Genomic DNA, 25965 nt, shown 5'->3' with positions numbered 1-25965 from the left:
TCGGGAGAAATCAAGATGATATGATAGTTTTCAAAGGTTATTTTTTTGATCACTCGTATGGAAGGGTATCTTCCTCACTGCGTTGAAAACTTCTGTCTGAAATAATATTACCCTCTGCAAGGGTATAAAAAAAGGAATTCCACAAATTTGATATTTTTCTGACATTAAACGGACACTTAAATTTCTGGTTTCATAACATTAACTATTCAAATCAGGCATTAACGTGGAGTTCCGGTCTAATTCGGTAACTCAAATAATTTACATATCGTTTTAGGGTTTTTAATTATTAAAAAGCTTGTCAGAATTAATTATTCTCGTCGCACAGTTTATCTTCATTTATTAAAGTCCAGCTTCTGCTGGATTATTAAAATTAACAAAAGTTATATTTGTTATAACCGACAAAAAATGGATATCAGAAATTGTGGATATTTATGTCTCGTTAAGATGTGCTTTTATTTTATTATATCCGCGCCAAATGGGATAAAACAAACTTGAAATTTATTACCATTTTTTTGTTAGGACCATCCGCCATTTAAAGAAAATAAAGTTGATACTTTGTTTTACCATACACCTTTTGCATATATTTTATTATGGGAATACAATAATTTCAATACCATTATGTGTATATTATGTATATATGTGTGTATCTGTATATCTATGTTAGTATCCTCATAAGTACGGGTATGCAGATGTGTTAGTGTTAGTGTTTAAAAACCATCATTGAATAATATATTGAATTATTTTATTTTGACATTCTTGTATACATTTCCTAGTTGGGTTATTCTTGTTGCAATTTAAATGGAATACAAATAATGCCATTGTGTTTGGAGCTTGAATTGTGTTCATAGGGTTTACAAATATTTGGTTTAGCTGAGTACACAATGCAATAATCAATATGCTAAGTATTGGTTTAAATGACAACAATGTAGCGCAAAAATGTTTGCGTTATGCCTATGCACGAATTCATTAACAATTGTTTCTCCTTTACCTCTGTGTTATTTGCTTTGATTTTACTCCGGTTTAGTTTTAGTTGTAGCTTTAGTTTAGTTCGGTTTAGTTCAATTGGGTTGGATTATTTAATTAGGGCTTGACTAAAAGCGAATCCACACACGAATACAAAGACAAATACTTGAAGGAGTGGTTATGCAAGTTGTATGATTAATTATTTTACAAAACAGTTCGAACGCCAAAAAGACCAATCAGCGAAGAGCGTCGCTGACTTAAGGCATTTTCGTATAGAATCATCTCCATTATCTTTTCTTTCTATATCCCAGCTCCCTTCCCCTCTTCTCTTCTCTGGCACTTAGCAACTCGTTGTGCAATTCGTGTGGATTTTCCTGGCATTTTCCTGGGTGCGGGTTCTCGGTTTTACGTTTCTCGTGTTGTCTCCAATTTGGGTATTTATAATACAGCGATATGCCTTTAATTTAATCGTAATTCAAGTGAAACTCTGCTTGTACACATATTTAACATTAACGAGCATTGGCAAATACATATATATATATATATATATATATACATATATATATATTCAGTTACATATTCAGATTCAGCAGTTTTAGCCCCCAAAGTCAAAGTCCTTGTCCCCGCCTAAAATCTTCGTTCAAATTTAGTCACGGCAGCGGTTTGTTGTTGTGTCATTAAAGCGTTAACAAAGGAAAGCCTTGTATAGCATATACTATATAGTATACAGGTAGAAAAGTGGGTAGTATGTGTGTTTGTGTGTGTGTGTGCATATAAAAGGGGGTGTTTGGATATTGGGTTTTCGGGAGGGAGGGCTGGCAAATTAAATGCACCGATCTCTCAGCTGGCTCGGTGGGTTCAAGTAAGTCGCAGTCCGGATTCAGTTCGCAACAGTCTCGAATGGGAAATCAAACCAAAAAAGGAAAAGTGGGCGGTGAGGTGTTGGGGGAAAATCAACTTCGGTTGCCTGACCTCGAGGGGGAGGGGATCTCAGTGGTCCTGGTCTCCTGCGGGTTATTGTCACTCTGGCCCTCGGAAGGTGTTCGATAGGGTTTCCGGGTAACAGAAAACTGCATTTACCTCTACGTACTTTCGGGTCTGGTTTAGGTTTCGGTTTAGTACTCTATGCGATACATGTATATTTGATGTATGTATATATTTCTTTTATCATTTGCAACACATTAAAATTTTCCATTTCACTACATAAATACATACGTACATAATAATAATAATCATAATATTTAATAATAACGGCTTACCAATCAGCCGGTTTGTTTGTGTTTGCTAGAATGCTCCAAGCCAGGGATTTTCGATTCACGGGTTTTAACTATATCCGTTTCCGGTCTGTGTTGTGTCTATCGGTGTGTGTGTTCAGTGCTCTTCTCTTGTTTGGTGTGTGTGTGAGTGTGTATCCATACATATACATGGGTGTAAGGGGTAGGGGGTGTATGGAGACAGTGTTGCTATAGTTAGTTGTATGTTCGATTTCACCGATTCGCTAGCTTTGTGCGTTTCGTCAAGCATCTCAAACTGTACAGTTTAGCCAGCGTATATACATGTGGATGTGGAGAACGGTTCGAAATACTCGTGCTGACTGACCTCACAAATCAAATGACTTTAATCAGCACTCGGGGTGCATGCTTAATTAGTGCCGAATCACCGTCAAATCGGACTTTCGTTAAATTCTTTGCTCTTTTTCAATTTGCCGATCTCGACTTATAGTAAATCGCGATCGCTCAATTCGAATATAAACTCAACTCAATTCACACACTCAACAAATGGTTCCACGCTGCGGCCAGCCGATTAAATTACAAGTTACAAATTACCAATTATCAATTACCAATTACAAATTACAATTCAAACATCGGATTAAATAACATTTGACATTTACACTGAGGCGAGCGAACGCAAAGGATATACATACACATATCGATACAAACACAGTGCCACGCCCCCGAAAAGGAGATGCACGCCTATATCATTATCGTTATCGTTTCGTCGGTATCCGAACCGTCGTCGTCGGCTTACTGAAGGATTAGCTGCAATCCCCTGTTTAATGCTGACTAATTAGCTAGTTTCAAATTCTGTTGTTCTATGGTTGTTACGGATGTGGTTTGTTGTTGTAGTGGTGCTGCAGGATCCTCCTGTCCTCCAATCCTCCCGCAGGTCCTCTAACAGTTGCAGTTGGCATTGGGCGTGCCCTGCGGCTGATCCGTCAGCCTCTGGCCCTTCTGGCCACCGCCCACTAACGTCGGATCCGCGTCCAGACTCTCCGACATCTTGTCACAGATGATATCCACCAAGCGCTCGAATACAGCCTGGAATCGGTTGATTTTTATTTGGTAATATACTAATATTCCTTTAGTCCCTACTCACCTTGACGTTCACGTTCTCCTTGGCGGACGTCTCGAAGAATTCCACTCCCAATTGATCAGCCAACTGGCGGCCACGTTCAAAGCTTATGACGCGCTGGTCCTCCATGTCGCACTTGTTGCCCACCAGAATCACCTGGGCATTGTCCCACGAATAGGTTTTAATCTGTGTCACCCTTTTGTGGGAAATAGTAGGAAGAGTTAGAAGGGGATATTCTGCATTAAATTATATAAAAACACTCACCAATCCTGCACCGAATTGAAGCTGTCCTCGTTAGTAACATCGTACATCAGGATGAAGCCCATCGCTCCACGATAATAGGCTGTGGTGATGGTGCGGTACCTCTCTTGTCCAGCCGTGTCCTAAAAATGAAGAACACAAATGAATAAGAACATTTATATTCTGGGAAAAAAAATTCCTTCCTTTTCGGTACGAATTTCTACTTTTTTGCAAAACGTCTTTAGATTTTAAAGTATACAGGCTATACAGAATAAAATCTTTAGAAGCTAAAAGGTTTGTCTATATCGCTGAATAAATTTGTACAATGTCAAGGTCAAGAGTTTTTATTTGCACTTACTAAAAATATATATTCTAAGAATATTATTCATTAAAAAGAAAAATGGGTTTTAGCTCGATATCAATAAGTTTACTACTACACATTATAATCTGCAAACGTTAAGAATAAAAAGCCGGTCCCATAGATTATTAGCGGACAGAGATTAACAGGTTTAGTTTCAGCCTTTTAATGAATAACCCATAAAAAGCTTAATGAGTTAATTCACAAATGGTCTCTGGTGTGTTCTCTTAATTGATTCTATTTTCTTAATTGATTACTGAAAACAAGTCTGCCATCCGGACCCCACTCGAGCCACAAGGACTCTCGAGAGGACGCTCACCTGCGTCTTCTGCCATTATGATGCCCAATCAATAAATCAATGTCTCAGCTTTCCGGTTTAATGCTCTCGCCCGGATGATTCATTCGCCCCCACAAAACTAATCGAGGTCAAACAAGTTGTGCACATCCTAAGTGCCCATAAAAGTAGGCAGCACATTGTGCGACCCGAATGCGTAACCCATATATACTCACCCAGATCTGGAGCTTAACACGCTTGTCGTGCCGAAAGACCGTCTTCACCTTGAAGTCGATGCCCACCGTGGAAACGAAGGCGGATGTGAAGCTATCGTCCGCGTAGCGGAAGAGGAAGCTGGTCTTGCCCACGCTGGAGTTGCCGATGATGAGCAGCTTGAACATGTAGTCGAAGTTCTGGTCGGCGGCATCCTTCTGCCACTTGGGGTCCCCGCCACTGGCCATTATGTCTGTTTAGAGGGGTTTTCTGCTGGAAAGAGTGCATCATGCCATCAATTTATTTCTGTTCTATTAAGTTTGTTTACAAATATATCATCTATTGTATTCTTTAGTTATATAAAAACTATATAAATAAACCGTACTCCATTCAAGAAATATAAAATGTAGTGACCCTTTTTAGTTCGTTTAGTGCGTAGTTTTAATTCCTATAGTTTAAATAACGACCGATCAATGCAGTCCAAGCTTATCTGTCACCTGGTTTATAAGACAGTAGAACCCTCAAGAACTCATTCACATAAACACATTTCCCTAAGGAACAGTCATAGACCTACGACTCAAAAGCAACTGAAAAATTACTTAAAAACTAAAGGGAGAGGAAAGTTTTGTGTTTCGAGTTTTTTGTTTGGAACTTTTCTGTGTTTGCAAATTCTTTCTTTTTCCCCGCAATTGTTGCACTCGATGTAAATCCGGATCTGCCAGCCGAAAAATGTTTGACACCACATTGGGAACGGTTTTGGGTCTGATTGTGCAGTTGATTTCCCTGATAGTTGGTCAGGTCTTGGGACAAATGATTCAGCATCCCCTAATGACCACGGGATTGTGCCTATTGGCTGGGATAATCTACCACGCGGATCAGGAGTCGCTCAAGGAGGCCTACCAACGCATGACCCTTTGGATGAGATTGCCCCTGCGATTTGGAGGCATCTTCAGCTCATACTCGAAGTATCCTGCCTTGGGATATGGATACGATATGGACCATGGTCCGCACACCTGGATGGAAAAATCGGGAATCGAAGAGGAAACCTGCTTCCAGAGTCCAGTGAACATCGATGAGAACCAAATCCAGCGTTTGGCCATTAGGGAGTTGCTCAACTGGAACCACTACGATGATCTTCCCGCCAGCATCCAGCTGGAGAACACGGGCCAAACGCTGGTGCTCCGCGCCCAGTTCCATGGAAATGCCCCGACAATCAGTGGAGCAGATCTGCTGGCCAGCTACACGTTCCTGGAGCTGAGATTCCACTGGGGCTGGTGCAATAGCGAGGGATCCGAGCACACTATCAATCACAGGAAGTTCCCTCTGGAGATGCAGGTGATGCACCGTGCGGGATCTGGAGTCCCGAGGCAATGCACCAGTAGCTATGACCTTTTAATGATCGGGTATGTCTTTGAGCTGTCCGCCCACAATCCGTTCCTGGATCCGCTGGTGCAGAACTTGCGATTGGTGCAAAAGCCAGGAAAGCGCGTCCAGATTCCTCCATTTCCGCTTTCCTATCTGATGTATCCATTCCGAACCGGATTTTACTCGTACGGCGGATCGCTGACCCATCCTCCGTGCTACCAGGGCACCGAGTGGTTCATCTTCCCCGAATCGCTGGCCATCAGTGACTTTCAGCTGCGTCACTTCCGCTTGCTCCTCGGTCCGGACGGGATTTCTCCCATAACCCGTAACTGCAGGCCAGTGCAGCACATGGGCAACCGGGTGGTGAACCTCAATTGCTTCTGTCCGTACGATGCCGCCCAGTTGGCCCGCATCCATGTGGAGCTCTGCCAGCAGCAGGCTCAGGAGGAGCAGGAGGAGGAGCGTCTGGAGCAGGAGCAGCGACTGCAGATGGAGCGGCAGCGGGAACTGGAGATGCAGAGACAGAGGGAGCGGGAAAGAGAACGCGAAGCGGCAGCCATCGCAGCCTCCGAGGATGAGGGCCAGTTGGTGGAGACCATCGATACCACTACCATTATAACTAGTAGCAGCAACACCAGCATCTGCATGACCACCTTAATGCGCAAGGACTCCCCGAGGGAGCAGGAGCAGCCACCCATGATCGACCCCTCAGCCTCGCACTCGCCCAGTCAGAGTTCCCTTCGCAATCCTGGCCTTGTGATCTTCAACAGCTCCCCCGAGTCCAAGTCATTGGGTGGAAAGATAGGCCTCCAGCTGGATGCGCCGGAGGAGTTGATGGTCCCGGAAAACCGAGGAGTGGGAATGGGGATGGGAATGACTGCCCAAAATGGCTGCAAGGCCGATGCCGTTTGCGGCATGGGCGATGGCGTTAATATTGGGGTATGCATCGACCTGGTTGAATGAGGATATCATTACTAACTATCCTGGATGCCCATAGACACTCGGATTCTGGTCCAAGCTGCACGCCGAATTGGAGGGGAAGCATGTTGGAGAGCATGGAGCACCGGTCAAGGCCAACTGGGGGCCAACTGCTGCTCTCCGAGTGCCGGGAACCAATTGAATCGCGTGCGCGTGGATTAAACAAGTTGCGTTTATATTTTCTGAAGCATAACCGACCCCAGTCCCTTTGACTTTATAAAGAGGCGGGTGGAGGGTGGAAAGGGGTTGGCATAACGAAAGGACCCACTTGATTATCCCTGTCACGTCACTGGGAAAACTCAAAGGGAAGTGGGCTTGTGCGGCCTTGAAAACTTTCAGCCTTGGCTTAGCATGGCCAACAGTGACAACAGACTCGGCTTACAGTTTGCCATTCGGGATGGCTGCTTAGTTGGCTTGATGGTTGGCTGCTTGCTTGCTTGGTTGGTTGGTTGGCTGGCTGGCTGGAGGGCTGTTTTCCATATGCAAGCAAGCGACATTGTGTCGATAATTTGTGTATATAGTCAACTCCTGCTTCCGTTTCCGCTCATCCTTGGTTTTCCCAGGACCACATCCCCCCGAATCACGCCGAATCAAAAGTTGCGCAGCGGCAAAATGCTGTCAGATTGCTGATGAACGACTTGAGGAACGACGACCGAGTGCGCGCGTCATCGTCAAGGATTTTGCTGGCAAAAGGACGGGCTCCGCTCCTGTCAAGCCTCTTCAGGCCCAGAAATATCCTGGAGGGGAACAAATCCAAGAGGAAGGGCGGAGCAGAGGTCTCCGACGGCAGACAGGCTCGAGAGTCAATTGGCACACGGAGCTCTTATCAGAGGCGGCGTGTGGAAATGTTTTTACCTGCTCGGCTGCGTGTAATTATCGATTTTTTTCTGTTGTGTTTCCCCTCTGCGTGGGGGTGGCTGCTGTTCATCCCCCGCCGATGGACTGGCCCCCATTTCCCCCACCCCCTTAACTGCTCTTTCATGTTTCAAATTTCCAATGATTAAGCAGCTGTTCAGCGGACAGCAGCTGCGGGCAAGTTTAATTATTGATAAGAATCCCAATATTGGCCAAAACCTTGCTTCAATGCTGGCTCTAATGACTTCTATTGAGTGTGTATCAAACGAAAATAGCCCAAGTTGAGTCTATACTTTGGCAATTCTTTTAATGCAGTTGCCAGAGAAAGAAAGCTACAATTTTTTGTGGTAAGTAAATGAGAATATATCGAGCAAAGTTTTCATATGTATGCGTATTCTATTATTTTCTTATATTGTTTGGGTTCTGGTATAATTTTCTACAACACGAAAAATTAAGCAAAATTGAAATTTCCGTAACAGTGTTATTAAAATAACGCATATCTTCTGTCAACAAGATAATGTATGTCCCGCATATTTCAATAGGTACTTCAAATTAGTAACCAACTATTTCGGACAACAACTGAGCTTATCTTCATATTACAATTTATCGAAATAAATAATCTCGCCTTATCTGTATACATAGTTTAAAATGTTTAAAAAAAACTTGGAAATGACTGCGCAGTTAATATCGACAATATCGCAATATGGAACTGACATGGTAGAAATTTAATTCAAAACATTCTGTGATTTTGACTATGAATAGCACCCCCAGTCCCCGACTTTCGGTCACTCGTGACGTATACTTAATCTGTCAATTGCACTTACGCTGTCTTGAGGTTGTTGCGGTTGTTGTTGTTGTTGCTGCAGATGTTGCTGCTGGCTTAGTTGCTGCTTTTGTTACAGATCCTTCTGCCACAAGAATATCCTGCTGTTGTTGACGTGTGGGTGAGTGGTACGCCGTGTTGTTGCTCGCACATACACACAAATCGATAATTTGAGCTCCTTTCGCTGGGGAAAAGGAAAAGGACTCGACTCAGCCTTGGCACTGGACTGGCATACGTCGCGATTCCGCGTCAATGGATCCGTCGATTTGTTTACGGGCTACCCAATAAATTATTCACACGGCCGCGTTACTTTCGTCTGCCCAGGATTTATTAATGCTGGCTGCAGTGGCTCAATTACTCAATAATTCAGCGGAGGAAGCAGATGCAATGCGACGCAGCAACTGTTTTACCTTTTCACTTCGACACGTCGACTCCAAAGGACACACAATTTTTCCTTCGCTCTCAGGCGGCGAATTGACAAATGCGGCGAAAACAGACCAGTTTTGTATACGTTTTCATAATTTAACTGTTTCAACCTGGCTGACTAACTGACTAGCTGGCTGACTGGCTGCTGCTGCCCACACAATTTCCCTGCTGCTTTTCCTGCTGCTGAAAATCGATGGGTCTCCGTGCCTGGGTTGTCCGTGTGTGGGCGTAGCTTTCGCGGCGAATTCAGGACGAGCTTTCCATTCATGCGCCGGTCATGCGCACTATATTTTCTGGAGGTGTTTCGAACACTGACTGGCCAAATGGTTAATTTGAAGTCATATATGAGCGCCACATGCAACTTAAATTACTAAAAAATCAAAATTAAACATTTGATTGATTTTACAGCTAGAACAAAAATATCATTATTTTAAAACTTCATTGTTTTTAAAAACTATATTTCCCTGTTGCTCCTAGTTATAAAGTTTAATTTAAACTTTCCTGTGTTTTTATAAAAACTTTTTCTCCAGCTCAATTGTAGACGTTTGTTACGCATTTAAGCTTTTAAATTTTTGAATTTATTAAACTTATTTAGTCAACGGTGGATTGAGTAGTTATTAACTATTAATAAAACTTAAATCGAAACCTCTAAATTAGTTTTCACACGTTTGTCTATAACCTTGAATACTTTTCTCTTTTTATGGAACCGTTTATAAAGCAAAATCAAATCAAAGTTCATAGATTCTGAGCATAAACAGTTTAATGACCAACAATTAACAATCAATTTACTACCTATAGTTTGCTGTTACCAGCAAGCAGATCGCGCACCAAGCTCACTGCGTATTTTGCAGTTCCCGGAGCAGTAGTCACGCCATAGCCACCGTGTCCGTAGTTGTGAACGATCTTCAGCCGCCTGCCCTCCGGATTTGTGATCAACTCCGGTTCCACCCGCACCACCGACCGATGTGGACGTAAGCCAACGCATTCCCGGACGATCTCCGCCTTTCGGAGACTGGGAAGAAGATCATAGCACCTCTCCCGGATAGCCATGCTGTCGTACTTGCACCACTCCGTGTTGTAGCTGTCGAACTGGCGACATCCTCCCAAAGTGACTGTTTCAAATCCGGGTAGGACATAAGTGTCGTAGTCGCCATAGAAGGCTGTCTTCACCCAGGGAGCTCGCACCTTGAGCACCTGCCCTCGGATGGGCACGAGGTGTTGATCACTGCACAACTCTTTTGCTCCCATTCCAGTGCAATTGAGCAGTATGTCAAAGCTCTTAGGCACCTCGAAGAAGTTCTTCACATGCTGACGTACCACCTCACCTCCGTTCTCCAGGAATCTAAAGGAATAAAGAACGTTTGAATTCAAAGCGAGTAAAAATCAGAACAGCAGACCAGCTATTTACTTTTTGGTGGCATAGGGCAGGAAAAGACGGCTCTCAGTGAGGCAGGTGGTGAAGAAGGATCCATACTTCCATCCACCGTGACATAGCTTCAGTTCCTCCTCCGTAGCTTGACGATAGACAGGCAGCAATTTCTCAATAAAATGGTTCTAAAGCAACAAACAGAAAGTTAATCGAATTAAACTAACTGAGATAACAACCTTTGATAAGGGCCCACTCAGCAACATACCCGTACGATGGAGGGCGAGGTGCGGGAGTAGATATAGCCGGACAACTGGCACACTCCCGCCAAAGGAGCCTCCTTAGAGCGGCGAAGATCGTCCCAGTAATTGAAGGCATCCGTCATCCATTGTCTGTTTGGGAAGGTAGACCACTGATTATTGTTTAATTAGGCCAAGCTGAAAATCAGATTCTCACTGCGTAATTTCCTGGGTGGGGCCCATGAAACTGGTGCCCGGTCGGAAGATTCCAGCTGCCACATAGCTAACCGTATCCTCATTGAAACGATCCGCAATGATGGAAACACGCGCAGTGGGAAACTCCTTTTGAAGTTCCAAGGCGGTCGTAAGACCGATAATGCCACTACCTAAGACTCCGAAATGCATTCTGGATCGACTTGTTAATTCAATTCCAATGGAAGTCAGTTTGGTACTGACAGCTGCGATTTGCAGTCCATGTATTTTAAAGTAACTTGTAGCGGCTGCAGCTTATCAGCCGGTTGAATCCGCTCACCATCGCGCCCCCAGAGATAAACTATACTGCTCCCTATCAAAGGTGCAATAAACGCTCTCTTCCATTGTTTTTATTATGGTTGTGTACAGTGTACCATGTCTAAGATGAGTTTACAGCTTGCAATTTAAAATTTTTCAAGGTAATTCAACAATAAAATTTTTGGTAAATTGTGTTTATTGACCCAGAAATTATTACATACCCTTATTTTTGCTTGTTATATTATAAGAGTTTTATGAAGCTGCTTATTGTTATTGGTTTTCGGGGTTTTCTTATGAATATTCACTGTACATCAAAAGGCCTGTGTTGAATCAGCTGTTTACACACCACCTACAATCACCTGCTTTTGTGCAGCTCAAAACAATATTCCCAAAAATTTTTCAGACTTAATTGTCAAACGATACTGCCAAGTTGAATTTTCAGTTATTTTATCAGTTAATTTCCGTTCAAATCAAATTCTTTGTTAACCGTTGCCAAAAGCATCTCCTCAAAAAATACCAGCACCTTTAAACAGCTGATTGCGGTATTTTTTGTTTCGTACATAGTTGGTACGTACGATGCTTCGGCATTTTCCAACACTGCCCCGAGGGTCACACTGTCCACTCAGATATTTATTTTTCTAATAACAATTTGCCTAATAAAACTAATAAAACGGAGGAATTCCACGATTTCGGCCAAACAGGATAAGGAAAACCGTACAATAGCCAGTGAGCCGATCAACCAGAACTACCATTCGGAGCAGGACGCGGCAGGAGTGTCAGAACAGATTTCCCCAGGACCAGTAGTATGTCTTCAATGTCGCCCAGCGAGGTGAGTTCTTTTGAGGTCTTAAGATTGCTACGAAACATAGCAGATTGTAGCGACCGTTCCGCGTTACATCTGGGCAAATGTTTACAAGACCAGAAGGTTTTCCTTCCGCAATATCATGTTCAGTTTCCACTGAGACGGTTCAACGTCATCTTATCGTTTTATTTGATTCTGAGCTGAAAAAGTGACGCAGCGCTCTGCGATGATAAGCCAATTCCAGCTTCCTTGAGCCCCGCTTCGTTTATTATATAATTGCTTGGTTTCAACTGCTCGAGGTCGTCTGACCCCGGTCGCTAATTACAAACCCGGCAATCGATCCGCTGCTTGTGCCACCCACTATCCCACTAACACACCAATGACATCCGTCTCCCAATGGACAAATGTTTACACGGCATCCATTGCACATTCCCTTTGACTGAATACTTGTTTATACCACGTAAACAATGCACTTGCATTGTGGCTAAGACCTTCGATCCTGGCCAGCTCATCGGTGTCTATGCTGCTCCCAACTTCAGATGGGAGTGCCTAGGTACAGATCAAGTTTCACTACTTTAGCAAATTGTTTATCAAATACAAAAATTCATTTACCAACGCTATTGTATAGCGTCTATCTCTATAGAGGGATTTTTGTAAAGAATATCCTTAAATTGGCATAATCTACAATACATATAAATGTCAACCAAATGACTCAGAACTTGTTAACAGCTGAACAAAGCTGAAAATTAATATTTTAATGAATATTTAAGAATTCGCTTTGGAAAAATCCCTGTAAGTCACTAAATTTTTAGAATACGTACAAATTTGCCTCATGTCAACGTAAAACATATGTGTTTCCAAGCCGTACACACATATCGTATATATAGTTTTTTAGATCGTTAAAAATAAAACCTGTAAATTGCATTGCAAATTTTAGTTACTTTGTAATTTGCCGAGAAGTAAATATTTTCCCTGAACCATATCGAAAAATAATTTAAATAAACCTTGCATAGGTTTTTAGAAGACGGGTAGTTTTAATAACGATACTTTACTATGTCTGAAACCAAGTGTATCACCAACATCACTTCTCCCAAGATTTTACTCTCATATTTACGCCTCGGATCGCTCGCCCATCCGCCGAAAATAGCAGCTCGTCGCCAGTGAGACGGAGCTCACATTTAGTTTTCGATGCCACGCGAATTCGCACGCGCCTCCGCCAAATTCTCCGTGACGTGAAAACCATAAACCGAAATAATCTTAATTAAAACTGTGCAGGTTAACCATTAGCCAACAATTGATCACCGGTGGCCGACAGCTATTCCCAGGCATCCTCTTGTCGTCCCCCAAATTGCGAAATTTTTTGGCACGCGCTCAGCATTTTAATTTGCCGGCGCTCCCAGCTGCTAGTTACGCATTAGGACTCTATAAATAAACAGAAATCTACGGCGACCAGTCCACAGAACCAGTTTAAAATGTTTTGAAACACAGGAATCTACAGTCAAGCCTCTATTGCTTAAAATATATTCGTCACATTTTAAGATCTTTGGTTTGTAAATTTAATAAGATCTTTAGCACAAAGAAAATAAGTGAACTGTGTTTCAAAACTATCCTCATCCTTTTGAATTAGTTTTTAAATTCGACTTTCGTTTCATTAAAATTTACTGAAACTCTACTGTTTTTGAAAATTAAGAAGTACCAAGCCTCCAATTCGATCTGGCATCATGAAATATGCATGGGCATATTTCGCGATCCGATAACAAAGAAAATCAGCCCTAACAAAGCATCGCAATAAGGAAGTGATTTGCCTTATTAGCACTCCCCGGAGCAAAAAGCGAGTAATGGGGGAGTTTAAAAGGCAGTATCGAAAGCCATATATAACAGAACAGAACAGCAATTAATCAGTTTGAAAGTATTCCCTTGGTAAGGCAGATAAAATAGGAGGATTTCCGAAGTCGCTGACCTGCGAAACGTGATTGCTGACCATTTGACTTAATCAGATAGGAATATACCTGCGCAATTTAATCGCGATTGAAGCGATGTGCCACTTTCCTCGGCTGTTTTCCACTAGCCCCTTAATAAAGAACGTCTTAATCACAGCGGAGAAACACCTTTGTGTATAAAGCACTTGCAAATTGCGATACATTTCAATTAATTTTAATATAATTACTGCGATCGCCGTTGTCTTTCCTCTCAGCAACATGACTCGCTTGTTGTAATTGCACGCCTCTTTCACATGTCTTTCCCAACGACACGTCCTCGTTTCGATGGTTTACGTTTCCAAGATTTCTATAGAGCTATATGCTTTGGTATCAGCGGCAATCTGCCGAAGGAGATGCTCTAGAAGCGGTCTAGAACTTGTTGCTCATCCGCCGCGAACGTGACACACGTCGATTGCCGCTCTCTTCGACAAAAGATGAAAAAGCCAAAACTGGCGCATCAGGTTTTCGTTTATTAATAACGCCCCAAAAGCACGATCTCTGACGTCACGAGTGCACAATAGTGACGTAGGTGATGATTTATCGACCGCCAGCGAAGGGCAGGCGGCTCGTTTGCCAAGTTTAAGGTTGCAGCGACTGTATAATCAATCCCCGCCCCTCGGCTCTTCCGCTTTCTCCCTAAATGTAATGCGCTTAGCATTTCTCCGGTACAGGAAATCGCTTTATATGGCTTTGGGGCCGGGCCGTTGGGCCTCCCAGTTGCATAATTTGGCGAGAGTGCTGGCCTGGCTTGGGTTTGTTTATTTTGGCCCGGGCGTGTTGTGATTCACAGCCCAAGGTTGGCCTGTGATTTGGTGGCGATTTCCAAAATGTTTCCGAGGGGCGTGACTCATGCCCGCCCCCATTTCATTTCAATTTAGTTTCCCCATCTCCCATTGCCACCCACATCCCAAATGTTTATTTCCACGCTAATCGTCCTTCACCCTCTTTCTTACCTCGAAATTTTGCGGTTTTATCAGCTGCCAAAACGTTTATCAGCCACAAAGATTTCGGCTATGGCACGCTTTATTCATCAGCCATTTTGTTTACCCAAAAAATATTCTGCAAAAATAAGAAATAAATAAAAAACAGACGCCCCCCTTTCGCCGCTCCCAAAGTCTGGTAGTCGCTGGTTTATTTGTTTACACTCTGCTTGGCTTTTATTGCCGAAGAATTTTTCGAGTCCATTCTTTTGCTGTTGTTTTGTTTTTTGTTTCCGCGCTAACCAGCCAGCTTATAAAATTTCCCCGACAGTATTCTTTTCCTAGACTTTGGCATTCGGTTGCATTTTATTTATTTATTTCGGGGTGATTCAAGCAGCTTTTGTTTTGCTCTCTAGATTTGATTGAGTCTAAAATAAACGAAAGTAACACCCGCAGAGTGAGACGCGTGCTTATTGGTCTGGCCCACTTCAATGCTGAGCATTTCGCATTTCGCATTTGGGGGCCTTTGGGGTCCAACACGCATTTTGCTATCTGGGCGCGGAACTAACCGATTTTATGGGACCACTTTAATTGGCTGTGCTAAGTGGTTGTCGATCTGTCGCTTCATTAAGAACCCGTTCTACTGTAAACCAGTGTTTAACTTATATAATCGATCATCTTCTAGGGCGCTGCTTGATTGGCTTTAATCACGAGCAGCCGCTCGTCTTCATTTCAATGCAAAAAGCTGAAGAATGAGATCTTCCATCAATTGAAATGCATGCCCCATTGACGTATGCCCCTATCTTGAACACTTGTTTCCCTTTTGTTTGAGTGTTTGCACTGAGGAAAATGTGGTTAAACCTTTTACAACCTTCTAAAACAGCAACAATAAAAACGGCACGATAATATATTATAAATATACGTAATTAAGAACTTTTTACAAAACTTTAGTTTCAATAAAATTCCTAAAACGTTTTGAAAACTTTTGGACACAGTTGAATAAATACTACTCCAAAGTCTGAATAATAAACAAATGAAGAGAAACACCCAACAAAAAACTGTCGATATAAAAAGGAAAAAAAAACTTAACTTGAAGTTTTCTAAATATATCTATGTTTGTAAAATCCTTGCTTTAAATTTTCTGTTCTGCAGAACCCAGAATCCTTTTCATAGAGATTTTACTCTCAGTGTTTGTATATAGATTTGCTTATCGGCATGCCTATCGCTGTAATCTAATCGTGAGCTTATCAGGTAATGGCTGCGTGCCAGGCAGTGCTCCGATAAGGGTTTTTGCCAATAACTTTTGCGGGTGGCGGGTGGCGGGGTCCGAGAGCCACCATCTCGTGATCTGGGAGACTCGATCCCAACCCGAATCGAAAACGAAGCTTAAGCCCAAACCAGCTGTGCAGGCAAGTTGTTGAGGCTAACAAACTAGTTTGGGCCGTTTTGCTGCACTTGCGAATTCTCATTTTTGATAGTGAAAAAAGCTATATAGATCGGGTGGGAGCGGGTTGGAGGCGGGTTGGTTTGTTGGTGAGGTGCCGAATGCGACGACGGCTACGCACACAGAAACACGTCGCAAGCGTCGGGCTTCGTCACTCGACTCGCCCTGCAGTCTCTCCCACAATTTCTCGGCGCTTTCCTGCAGTCGTCCCACGAACGTTGCCGCAGTTGGTCGACAAGAATCGGTTTCGCGAATAAAATGACCGCCACGCCCCTCGCCCACTCTCGTCTCCTGGGAAAAGCGCTGGCATATTGAAGTGTAGAAATAACTAACACACATAATTGACAATTTAGTCGTCTAGCAACTCGGGAAAAATCTGTGAAATATACTGAGAAGTGAACCAAGTGACAGAACTAGCATTCGGTTTGGTGAACAACTGTGAGAACAAAGAATACAAAATGCTGAAGCTATTCAAGAAGCCAAAAGACAAAATACCCAAGTCGGAGATCATAACCGAACCCAAAGAACCAAAAACACCGCCGGTCTCCAAATGCGGTAAGCCGCTGCAGCTGGACAACTCACGATGGGAGGCAAGTATATCCAATTCGAGAGATAAAACCTGAACTTTGGCCACATATCGCGTTCGAACGGCTGTTCGAAAATATATTGTGTTGCTATTGCGTCATGGGTGTGTAGCATTTTGAGCCTCAAGAAATCTGTGTTATTCAGTTCTCCTTTTTTCGAGTGTTTTCTTAGATTTGCTTTTTGTTCCTGCTTCTGCAAATTACTGTCCTTATCGATCAAACCGTCTATCAGCAGCTCAATTGTGTGGCAGAATGGCGGAATTGACTTTGTACGTTCGAACTTGTTTATGGTCTCGAAAATGGCCCTGCAAGTGGGAATCACTCGATAAGAGAGCGCCGAAAGACGGAAAAACAATCGACTGTTCTATAAATTTCAGTGACATTTGTTTTTATCTTATCGTGCGTTGCGCCATATATGTGTGTATTATGTATATAGTACGGCGCATAGAGTATATTGGCAGTTGTAAGCCGCAGAAGAAATGGCGCACAGATAAGATGGGCGGAAAAAATACGTATTTAGAACTCTTAAGTAGAAGTAGGCCCAGCTGTAGGTGGGCTCTGCGATAAGATAGACCAATAAATGGCCGAGTCATTTACTAATTCATGTCTCCTTTTTTTATTTTCACCCTACAGCGCCGCCTGCACAAAGAGCTGATGTCCTTGATCAAGGAGCCGCCGCCGGGCGTTACCGTTGACACCGAAAGCGTACAGCAAAATTTATCCGAGTAAGTACTGACTACGGAGCAGAGTGGGCCAAGTTCAGCGAAAACTGAAACTGGTTTAATTCAAGCACAAAATGCAAAAATAAAAATAAGCTTAATTCAGCAACTTGCTCCGAAAACAAAGCCCGTAATTGTTGGAGGCTGGCACTCATAACTCTTTTCTTTCGGCTTACAGATGGAAAATAAACATTAAAGGTTTCGAGGGCACGCTTTACGAGGGCGAGGACTTCCAGCTGCTGTTCAAATTCAACAATAAATATCCCTTCGATTCGCCAGAGGTAATAATTAAACAAAGGGATGATGAAGGTGAGCTTAACCATTTTTCTCTCCTTCGCCAGGTGACCTTCATCGGCAGCAATATACCCGTGCATCCACATGTCTACAGCAATGGACACATCTGCCTATCCATTCTGACCGAGGACTGGTCGCCGGCGCTGTCGGTGCAATCCGTGTGCCTTAGCATAGCCTCCATGTTGAGCAGTTGCCGCGAGAAGAAGCGTCCGCCGGACAACACGCTCTACGTAAAGACCTGCAATAAGAATCCCAAAAAGACTAAATGGTGGTACCACGGTGCGTATGCGTGATATTCCACTACGAGCGCACATACTTATTACTCTTCTAAATGTTTATTGCAGACGATTCTGTTTAGTTAGAAGTGCAATTTATGACTACTGCCTGCTGATGTTTGCTTTGCGCAGCCACCCACAAAACACCATTAGCAATACGAAAGTAGGACACGGCGAAGAAGGCCCCAGATATTTGTGAATTATGGGACGTCAGCCAAACACTGTACAATCGCGAGTGGAGCAGAAAAGCCAGACAAACCAAGTGCACTCGGATGTGAACGCAATGTGCAGCAAAGCAAAGCAAATCGAGTCAACGAGAAACCTATCAGTAGTGTTTGGCAAACAATCATAGCGCATGCAACCAATCTAATTATAATAGCTATGTATAATCAACAAAAGGCGTGTGCGAAAAACTATTATTAAATGTTAACATTTTAATTAGATTGTTAAGATCGAAATTTATGTCTAAATTAAATGTTACGCTACCATCTAACTAATAGGCGTATGCGAACCGACCGAACGTTTGATAGTTCTGGCACTTATCGCCAGCCGCTGCTTCCACATTCCACGAGCATCGCTCGAGGCATCCGGCCCGAGGAGCGTGATCTACCCACATATTATGCCTCTAACCCAGTTTATTTAAATTGTGTATATTTTATCAACTTAAAAGCGATGCAAAAAAACTCATGTATATCATAGTTAAGTTTATGACATTTCAAATGTATTAGCAGCCATATACCCCCATCGCACTCATTGTCACCAGTCCAGCACTCTGTAATCTTCCCCATGCCCCATTGCCCCTAGATCGTTAAGTTAACCCGTTCGTGTACTTGGCTAGGATAGTCCATCTGTGGCCAAAATCTCGCAGTGGCCCGATCGCAGAACACATTTACCTCTTACTGTGCAAGTAGAACTTAGGATGTGACGAGCTACTCGTCGGACTACCATAAAATTTAACTGTAATCTGTGTATTGTATAAAGAGCCCAATTAAATCCAATGTATGTTTATCTAGCATATGAATTATGCCTATAGATATTTACTGTTAAAAGTATTTAAAATAAAACCAAGTCTGTAATCAAAGAAAGAACTCTTATTTTGGGACGAAAAATTTATGTTATGCTGCCAAGGGCAGCTGTGATTATATCTGGCCGCTTTAAACGACATTTGAAGTATGCAAAAAGTATTCAAAGAAGTTTTAAAAACAAAAATACCTTTTTAATCTCCAGTCGGAGCAAAACAACTGCTATAAACCTTTAAAAACACATGTAGTTTAAAAATGTTCGGACTTTTTCTAATTAAGGTTGAAAAAACAAACGGCACAAAGATCTTCCTTTTAACATAGGATATAGCATTTATTTCATTAACATACATATATATTAAGTGGATTAAAAGTTAACTGAATGGATTCGTATAGGACACAATTGTTCAACAAAAGTAAGCGTTCTGTGCTCTGGTTGTGCGACCATCTAAAATCATTATCTACTGGACTACTATGTGACTGCAGCTATTCCTGCGGTGGCCGTGTAATAGAGTCCCTGCAGTGCTTCTTGGAGCGCCCTTTCGCAGGCCACAGTCGAGGTGAATCCACCAGCATTTTCCTGCGGCGTCTCTGCTCGTATGTGTGCTGTATAACCCATTGCCATGATCTCATTGCTGGACGGCATAGCGGGTCCTTCAGTTATGGCAATCAGGGGCTCGTAGACAAACAGTGGACCCTCTTCCGACTTGGGAACGGGCAGTAGACTGGGGTCAGCTGTCTGGCCGAACTTGATGCCCGTGGAGAACTCGTTGGCTGGCTTCGGTGGAGGAAGTTGCTTTTCCTCCTCACGTTGCTTTTCCGCCTTTTCAGCGAATTCAGTCACGATCTGCGCAGCGTCCTTGCCGCTATACATCAGCTCCTCAATCAGAGCCTGCTTGTCGCGGGCCTTCTTCTTCTTATGCTCGTTTTCCAGCTCCTCGAGCTCCTTCCGACGCGCCTCTTCCTGCACTTTCTCCAGTTCCAGCATCTCTTCCAGAGCATACTCATCGCGACCCACACGAGTTTTGTTGCGCTGGATGACCTCGCGATTGTCCCGCTTGTAGGCCTCAATCCGCTTGTTTGTCTCGATGATCTCGATGTTGTTGCACAAATTGTACACAATGTCCTCGATCTCCTCCAGGTAATCGTTGTACTCCGCAAGGGACGCAAAGTCCTCCTCACGTTTGTTGTAGTCGCGCAGGATTCGCCTGCGAATGTCAACCTCCTTCTCCACCATGGGATCCTCAAAGAGCTGGACCCGAAAGTTGTTGCGCCGCAGAGGCACCATACACTCCGGACAAGCGCCCGATCCTTTCAAGAACAGCAAATCCACGCAAGACTCGCACAAAGTGTGGCCGCAAACGTTGACCATCAGTTTGAGCGACGGATTGCGGTATTTGGTGGTCTTACACCGCGGGCACGCCTGGTCGTCCATGGCGACTGGCTATTATGTATCCTTATTCCCAGTTACTGAGTTTATCCTCAAAATATCGCTTAAAATCGGTTAATAACAATGCCGGCAATCTAATATCTCGAGAGGAGGAACCAAAACCAAGTGTTGCCAGACGGTAAAACAGCTTTCGCCCAAATGCTCTCCAGCAACACTAAACTCACACTAAAAAATCCATCAGTTCACTTCTTTTCAATTCCCCTTAAAGCAGTTCATACGGATAACAAGCAGTGTACATCTTTTATCTTTACTATACAGTGCACCACAGTTACAATTTTGCAGCAAGCAGGTTTAGGGTGACTCTACATCCATATCATCTCATCTTAAGTTGTTGCTTGGGGCAACAACTATCTCGGCCACAAACCAATTTCAACGTTGCTACATGTTTGTTATGAACTGAACCAGTAATTTGAAAATAAAACCGATATTTAAATTAAATTTACGTTAAGCAATCTGAGCTTACAATTTGTAGATTAAAAGTGGAAGAACCGACGATAAATAAAGCATCTTTCATCTCAAGTTGTTGCTGCAGAGTGGATTAAAATACTATAAGTCAATCAAAAATACTAAAAACAGTGTTTCAGGTTGTGTTTCAATAAACTTAAAAACAAACAAACGTTTCGTTAGTATTTATAAAGAAGGCATTATTGTATGGTTAATATATTATAGTGGTTAATTCATATTATAATTTTATTCTTGTTTATCAAATTACATTGCTTAGCATAAATTCAAGCAATCTGTGATTTTAACTTTGACAGTCGATATCGTTGCTTAAAATGAAACAGTACAGTTGTCGAAAAACGCAGAAACGGTTCTGCCGATGAGAAGGATGCGGACGACATCCCATCATCGCCTTCAGATGAATATCCCGAATGAACGGCTGTGCGTGTGGATTTGCGTTTCGGCAACGGCTTTTTGGAAGGTTAAGCAATCTGTGTGCTGAGCCTTCCAAAAAGCCGTCGCCGAAACGCAAATCCACACGCATAGCCCTTCGTTCGGAGCCATCATCTGATAGAAAGCGAGAAAGCGCAAGCTGGACAAGCGCAACTTCTCACCATCGAGCACTTCAGCGGTCGCCAAAAATGGCAAGAACCCCGTCTCCTTGGATTCCGAGGACGATTTCACACTGAACAAGAGTCGCCGCAATACAAAGAAGGATTTACAAAAGGAGGTAGGCACTATCGACGACGTCTTTAAAACATCACATCCGAACTCTGGGAAAAAGCCGTTGCCGAAACACAAAGCCCGCACAGCCCTTAGTTCGGAAACATCTCCGAATAGCGTTGAAACGTTCCCTAACACTTCCAAAAAGAGTAAGCGCAACTCACTATCGAAATGGCAAGAAGCCCGTCTCCTCCGATTCTGAAGACGATGACACACTGGACAAGAGCCGCCGCAAACAAAAGAAAGGTTTGGAGAACGAGCTGTGCCATATTTCTTCTGTTTTTTAATTCGATTATTTATTCAAGATCTAAGCCATCACTGCAAGATTGTCAAGATATTTTTAATGCACCTGTCACAGACGAGACGGAAAAGCAAGTTAGAGGAAAACCATACCCCAATTGGTCTGAAAATTACAATTGGTACTGTTCCAAGAAGAATACAATCTATCGGTTTCAAAACTCGTGTTTGCAAGTTGCAACAAATTATCAATATCAAATGTTTTGTTCTACTACTTCTTAGAAAGCAATCACAACAATCATATGTGTTTAATACACTGGAAGTTTTTTCCAAAACCGCTTGTCAAACCAAGGTTTACTCGATTCAATCCATTATATTTACCTAAGATGCATTCCGTTTACAATAAAAATTAGCTTGCACTCTTTTCTTTTAACATTTTTATTTCAAACAGCATACGCGGTAGTTGTTCACATTAAGAGTAGAGTTTAAATATGTTTTTTTTTTTTTTTAAATATACACGCACTTTTATGTCATACGTATTTTGATATATGTGTTCCGAGTGTATATGCATTAAATAATTCAATAATTTACATTAACCAAACTCTGCCCAACTGGCACACAGCCAGTTTTTGGATGTGCACTCGGTGAGCAGCGATCTGTTTTACATTTGTTTTAGCTGCATATTAACATTTACATTTAAATACATTTAATAAACAGTAGTAGTGACATCATATACACCTCCTATATATGCAGTATATATATGTTTGCGTAGATAAAAGCATTGCCAAGCAGTTAATCAAAGTGGCCCAAGGATCTTGGGCTTATTAGTTGCATGCGTAATACTTGAGAGAAGGATTGAGTGGGTGAGTGGGGTTCTTTTTGTTTGGGTGGGTGCGATATAAAAGCACTGTTGAAATACGAGGCGTACTCCTAATATATTTAGACTAACTTATCGGCTATAAAGAGGACCTACTCGATTTATACAGATTGATTTAGGCGAATATTTGTATTCGTAAGTGTAGTTAGGGGAGGAAAGAATATACTCGTATGTAGAGACAGAACCTAAAAAGAATCGAAGGCGTCTGGTCTTTGTATAGGTTCTCAACAAATTTGTCGATTCAATTAGAAATCGAATCACTGTAAATATCACAATTTAGTTAACACATATACAATTATAATTGTAATAACTAAAATAAATGTACGTAATCTTCTCGTCGTCGTTAACAATAGAATCTACCAGTAATTACAGCAGCTGCATTTACAGGCTGCAGCCTAATGTCGTATATGGATTGGTGCCCACTTGGGAGGTCGGTCGAGCCACCTAGCCCTGCAAGGCGGTCACCTCCTCCTCCAGTTCGCCGTCCACCTCGTCGATCTTGGAGCCGCTGCACCCTCGGCACTTGCAGCAGATGATGCAGGGAGCGGCCAGAAGCAGGAGCGGTGAGGCCACCAGCAGCAGGATGCCGAAGCCGGCGAAGATTCCGATCACCTGGGCGCGATGCCACACCACGGAGGCCCTGGAGTGGCCCAGCTTGTTCTTGCACGGTCCCTTGTCGTAGTGGCGCAGTAGGAAGTCATCCTGGGGGATTATAAGTTGAATAACACAATCGAATCATTTTGCATTCAGGGCACTCACATCCAAACTGGCCAGGCAGTACCAGCAGAAGACGTGCTTGCAGCGCTTGCACATCATCTGGGCGCATCCCTCGTCCTTCTCGATGGGCACAGCGCACATGGGGCAGCACTTGATCAGCTCGTTGTCGAACGGAATTCCAATGTCGTCCTGGCCATCGGCAATCAGTCGTCGCCCAAACTCATCGCAGCTAATGTTTGGATGGTACTGCAAAATGAAAACAAAACCAGCATATTGTTTAAAAAAATCTAAATTTATATTAAAATCTGCGTGCCTACACAACATGTTTAACAATAGCACGTGATTTTACATGATTTTAGGGATTTGATTTTATAATTCCCCTTTGTTGTCAGTATTATTATTCATGTTTTTAATTATATTTGTGAATATGTTCGGTTTGTTAAGCTGTTTGGGTTTTTCTAATGTTTTGTTTTAGTTTCTGCTTGTTTTGTAAAGCCAAATAATGAGTAACATTTAAAACCAGCAAGGCTGAAATATTTAAAATGTAAGCTCTTTTTATTGATATTATTTGTTAAAGAGCATTGTTAGATACTTATATCTTTTCCGTTTAATCTGATGCATATTTTGACAAAACTTACAATAAACACTTGTTTCTTTTTGATGGCCAAACCGCAAAAAAAGGGAATATATTCACACACTTACCGCCTTTTTGCAGAGGCCGCAGAACTCGTCCTTGCAGGAGGGACAGTGCACGGACACCGAGAGCACGGCTGCCCCGTTTCCGGTTGCGCCACCTGCGCTTCCGCTTCCGCTTCCGGCCGCCTCCTGCTGTGGGCTGTAGCTCTGCGAGGTCGACGGCGACTCGTCCATTTGGCAAATGGCGCCGGACTGACCCGCCTGCGCCGCTCCACCCACCATGCAGATGGTCTCGCAGCCAGCCCGCGGACACCAAGTGCGCGTCTTGTCCAGTTCGATTTCTGTCGCACCAAAAACAAAGAAAATATTAGCAGTTAGTAGGTTCAGCCCAAGGGATTCCCCCTGAAAAACCCACCTCTATTCAGGCGATAGCGATGGTGCTTCTTCAGCAGATTCGTTGTCGTTAGGTTCGCAATCTCGGGCAGCGAAATGGCGCCCTGAGCCGGGCACTTGGCATCCGGACAGGAGATCTCGTAGGCGCCCTCGGAAATCTCGAACTCCACGTAGGCCCGCATGCACTGCAAGTAAATAGAATAAGGCGATGAATTAGCTAAACAATTTTCACGTCTTAGGCGTAAGCCAACTTAAGCTGCAAACATATATTAAGCTATGGAGCCCACTCCCCCTCACCCTTCTCCTCCTGGATTTTGGGAGAAAGGCAAAAGTTTTGTCAGGGCATTTAGCAAGTTTGGCTGGCATAGTTCTTCTGGTGGCCAGGGAAAACCGCATGGCCCACCGCAAAGCTGCGGCTGTTGGAATTATTTCATTTTCACTCACACACAAAAGTTGCCCCGCCGGTGCGGAAGCTTTTATAAATAAAGATTTAAAAGTTTTCCCTTTCCTTCCTGCCACATTAAAGTAATGGAATTGCAAACGGAACCGAACCGAAGGAAACTCTCAAATGCTTCGACACCGACCATATTTTCCCCCCGGCGCCAAAATGAAATAAGGGCGCTGGATACTGGATACTGGAGAACCCGGGCAAACGTAACTCGGCGAAAAGTTTTGTGTGTCCATGGCACAAAAAGTGTCTCCTGCGGCCAGCTCTCTTCCTTGTGGCCAACTTTCTGTTTAGCCGTAAATAATTAAAAGCGAATTTCTCCTCTCTCCCGACGGCTTTTCGACGAATTCGGGTTGCTGGCAACTTTCTGTTTGCCGACTGCAATAATGAAACTAGATATTTCGCTCAAATGAAAGTTTTCATTAAAGCAAAACTGCTAAAGTCACTTTGAAAAAATTGTCTGTTTGCACTTTAAGTTGTGGCTTATAAATCGAAAAAATATTTTACTTTTTAATAAATATAAAAAATTATGATACATTTAAGATTATGTAAAATTATTTAGGAATGTTAATAATGTTATTAAAAGAAGAATTACATAGTATAATCTATAAATATCTAATGATTTTCAAAAACTTAAAGTTGTGTGAAATTGATTTTTTTACATGTCATTCTTTAAGAGTTATTATATAATATATTAAAAGTGATAAAAAGTGAGATTTGTTCTAATTTATAAAATTTATTTAAAACTCTCCGTTAATACACATTACCTAAAATAAATAGCCATATCGATGGACTAGAAATTCTCTAATTCGATACTTATAAAAATAACTACTTAATTACGAAAGCCTTTCACAGTAAGGACAATGAGTTATAGTTTTTGGTTCAGTGTCCACACATTTCCTGCCCACCCCGCTTAATCCCAGCGCTGAAGGCTTCACCTGGCCATCAGTCAGCCGGGCCACAGCAGCCACAGCCTCCGGATTTGCGATGCAAAGGCTTTATAGCCGGGCTCTGGAAGTGCAGTCAGCCGGAGGTTATGGCTGGC

General features: G+C 42.8%; 6 protein-coding genes across 11 annotated transcripts in view; 2 read left to right on the top strand and 4 right to left on the bottom strand.

The window, feature by feature from the left end:
• Positions 1-551: 551 nt before the first annotated feature.
• Positions 552-9050, bottom strand: LOC108096722 (ras-related protein Rab-3). Of its 2 annotated transcripts, none has more exons than XM_017198562.2 (5): positions 8423-9050; positions 4424-4673; positions 3580-3698; positions 3340-3511; positions 552-3281 (listed from the first exon to the last, which is right to left on the bottom strand). In XM_017198562.2, the coding sequence occupies exons 2-5, from the start codon at positions 4646-4648 to the stop codon at positions 3135-3137; spliced, it is 663 nt and encodes a 220-aa protein (XP_017054051.1). In that variant the 5' UTR covers positions 4649-4673; positions 8423-9050; the 3' UTR covers positions 552-3134. The 2 variants fall into 2 exon arrangements, with proteins under 2 accessions (XP_017054051.1, XP_017054052.1); XM_017198563.2 differs by having other exon boundaries at positions 4424-4670.
• LOC108096720 lies at positions 4932-6936 on the top strand. The gene is made up of 2 exons (XM_017198559.2): positions 4932-6704; positions 6763-6936. Exons 1-2 carry the CDS (start codon positions 5130-5132, stop codon positions 6883-6885), a joined length of 1698 nt encoding a protein of 565 aa, XP_017054048.1. The 5' UTR covers positions 4932-5129; the 3' UTR covers positions 6886-6936.
• A 535-nt stretch (positions 9051-9585) lies between the features above and the next one.
• Positions 9586-11281, bottom strand: LOC108096721 (D-aspartate oxidase). Its single transcript, XM_017198561.2, has 4 exons — positions 10670-11281; positions 10482-10605; positions 10256-10401; positions 9586-10189 (listed from the first exon to the last, which is right to left on the bottom strand). The coding sequence occupies exons 1-4, from the start codon at positions 10855-10857 to the stop codon at positions 9640-9642; spliced, it is 1008 nt and encodes a 335-aa protein (XP_017054050.1). The 5' UTR covers positions 10858-11281; the 3' UTR covers positions 9586-9639.
• Positions 11282-11406: 125 nt separating this feature from the next.
• Positions 11407-18472, top strand: LOC108096724 (ubiquitin-conjugating enzyme E2 W). 3 transcript variants are annotated; one of them, XM_017198566.2, is made up of 6 exons: positions 11407-11529; positions 11664-11791; positions 17325-17416; positions 17589-17691; positions 17752-17983; positions 18049-18472. In XM_017198566.2, the coding sequence occupies exons 2-6, from the start codon at positions 11768-11770 to the stop codon at positions 18060-18062; spliced, it is 465 nt and encodes a 154-aa protein (XP_017054055.1). In that variant the 5' UTR covers positions 11407-11529; positions 11664-11767; the 3' UTR covers positions 18063-18472. The 3 variants fall into 3 exon arrangements, with proteins under 3 accessions (XP_017054055.1, XP_017054054.1, XP_017054053.1); XM_017198565.2 differs by lacking the exon at positions 11407-11529 and having other exon boundaries at positions 11552-11791; XM_017198564.2 differs by lacking the exons at positions 11407-11529; positions 11664-11791 and adding an exon at positions 16307-16697.
• Positions 18473-19307: 835 nt separating this feature from the next.
• Positions 19308-20585, bottom strand: LOC108096968 (CDK-activating kinase assembly factor MAT1). Its single transcript, XM_017198945.1, has one exon. The coding sequence runs from the start codon at positions 20431-20433 to the stop codon at positions 19471-19473; it is 963 nt and encodes a 320-aa protein (XP_017054434.1). The 5' UTR covers positions 20434-20585; the 3' UTR covers positions 19308-19470.
• Positions 20586-22271: 1686 nt separating this feature from the next.
• LOC108096669 overlaps positions 22272-25965 on the bottom strand; it is a 62360-nt gene continuing 58666 nt past the window's right edge. For all 3 annotated transcript variants that reach the window (XM_017198442.2, XM_017198443.2, XM_017198441.2), the window contains 4 exons: positions 24495-24657; positions 24146-24420; positions 23486-23689; positions 22272-23428 (listed from right to left, as the gene is read on the bottom strand). In XM_017198442.2, the coding sequence (XP_017053931.1) occupies positions 23171-23428; positions 23486-23689; positions 24146-24420; positions 24495-24657 (900 nt within the window). In that variant the 3' untranslated portion in view covers positions 22272-23170. The remainder of the gene's footprint in view (positions 23429-23485; positions 23690-24145; positions 24421-24494; positions 24658-25965) is intronic.

Source organism: Drosophila ficusphila, unplaced genomic scaffold, assembly GCF_018152265.1.
Source record: "Drosophila ficusphila isolate 14025-0441.05 unplaced genomic scaffold, ASM1815226v1 contig_414, whole genome shotgun sequence".
Lineage (NCBI taxonomy): Eukaryota > Metazoa > Arthropoda > Insecta > Diptera > Drosophilidae > Drosophila > Drosophila ficusphila.
This window is presented reverse-complemented; position numbering and strand designations above follow the sequence as displayed.

Coding starts and splice junctions, on each gene's coding strand:
- LOC108096722 (XM_017198562.2), bottom strand. CDS start 4,648: ATGGCCAGTGGCGGGGACCCCAAGTGGCAGAAGGATGCCGCCGACCAG. Junction 3,699..4,423: donor GTGTTAAGCTCCAGATCTGG/GTGAGTATATAT, acceptor CTTCATTTTTAG/GACACGGCTGGACAAGAGAG. Junction 3,282..3,339: donor AGGAGAACGTGAACGTCAAG/GTGAGTAGGGAC, acceptor AACCGATTCCAG/GCTGTATTCGAGCGCTTGGT.
- LOC108096720 (XM_017198559.2), top strand. CDS start 5,130: ATGTTTGACACCACATTGGGAACGGTTTTGGGTCTGATTGTGCAGTTG. Junction 6,705..6,762: donor GCGATGGCGTTAATATTGGG/GTATGCATCGAC, acceptor GGATGCCCATAG/ACACTCGGATTCTGGTCCAA.
- LOC108096721 (XM_017198561.2), bottom strand. CDS start 10,857: ATGCATTTCGGAGTCTTAGGTAGTGGCATTATCGGTCTTACGACCGCC. Junction 10,402..10,481: donor CCTCGCCCTCCATCGTACGG/GTATGTTGCTGA, acceptor TTGTTGCTTTAG/AACCATTTTATTGAGAAATT. Junction 10,190..10,255: donor CTGCCCTATGCCACCAAAAA/GTAAATAGCTGG, acceptor TTATTCCTTTAG/ATTCCTGGAGAACGGAGGTG.
- LOC108096724 (XM_017198564.2), top strand. CDS start 16,566: ATGCTGAAGCTATTCAAGAAGCCAAAAGACAAAATACCCAAGTCGGAG. Junction 16,698..17,324: donor TGGACAACTCACGATGGGAG/GCAAGTATATCC, acceptor TTCACCCTACAG/CGCCGCCTGCACAAAGAGCT. Junction 17,692..17,751: donor ATCCCTTCGATTCGCCAGAG/GTAATAATTAAA, acceptor CTCCTTCGCCAG/GTGACCTTCATCGGCAGCAA.
- LOC108096968 (XM_017198945.1), bottom strand. CDS start 20,433: ATGGACGACCAGGCGTGCCCGCGGTGTAAGACCACCAAATACCGCAAT.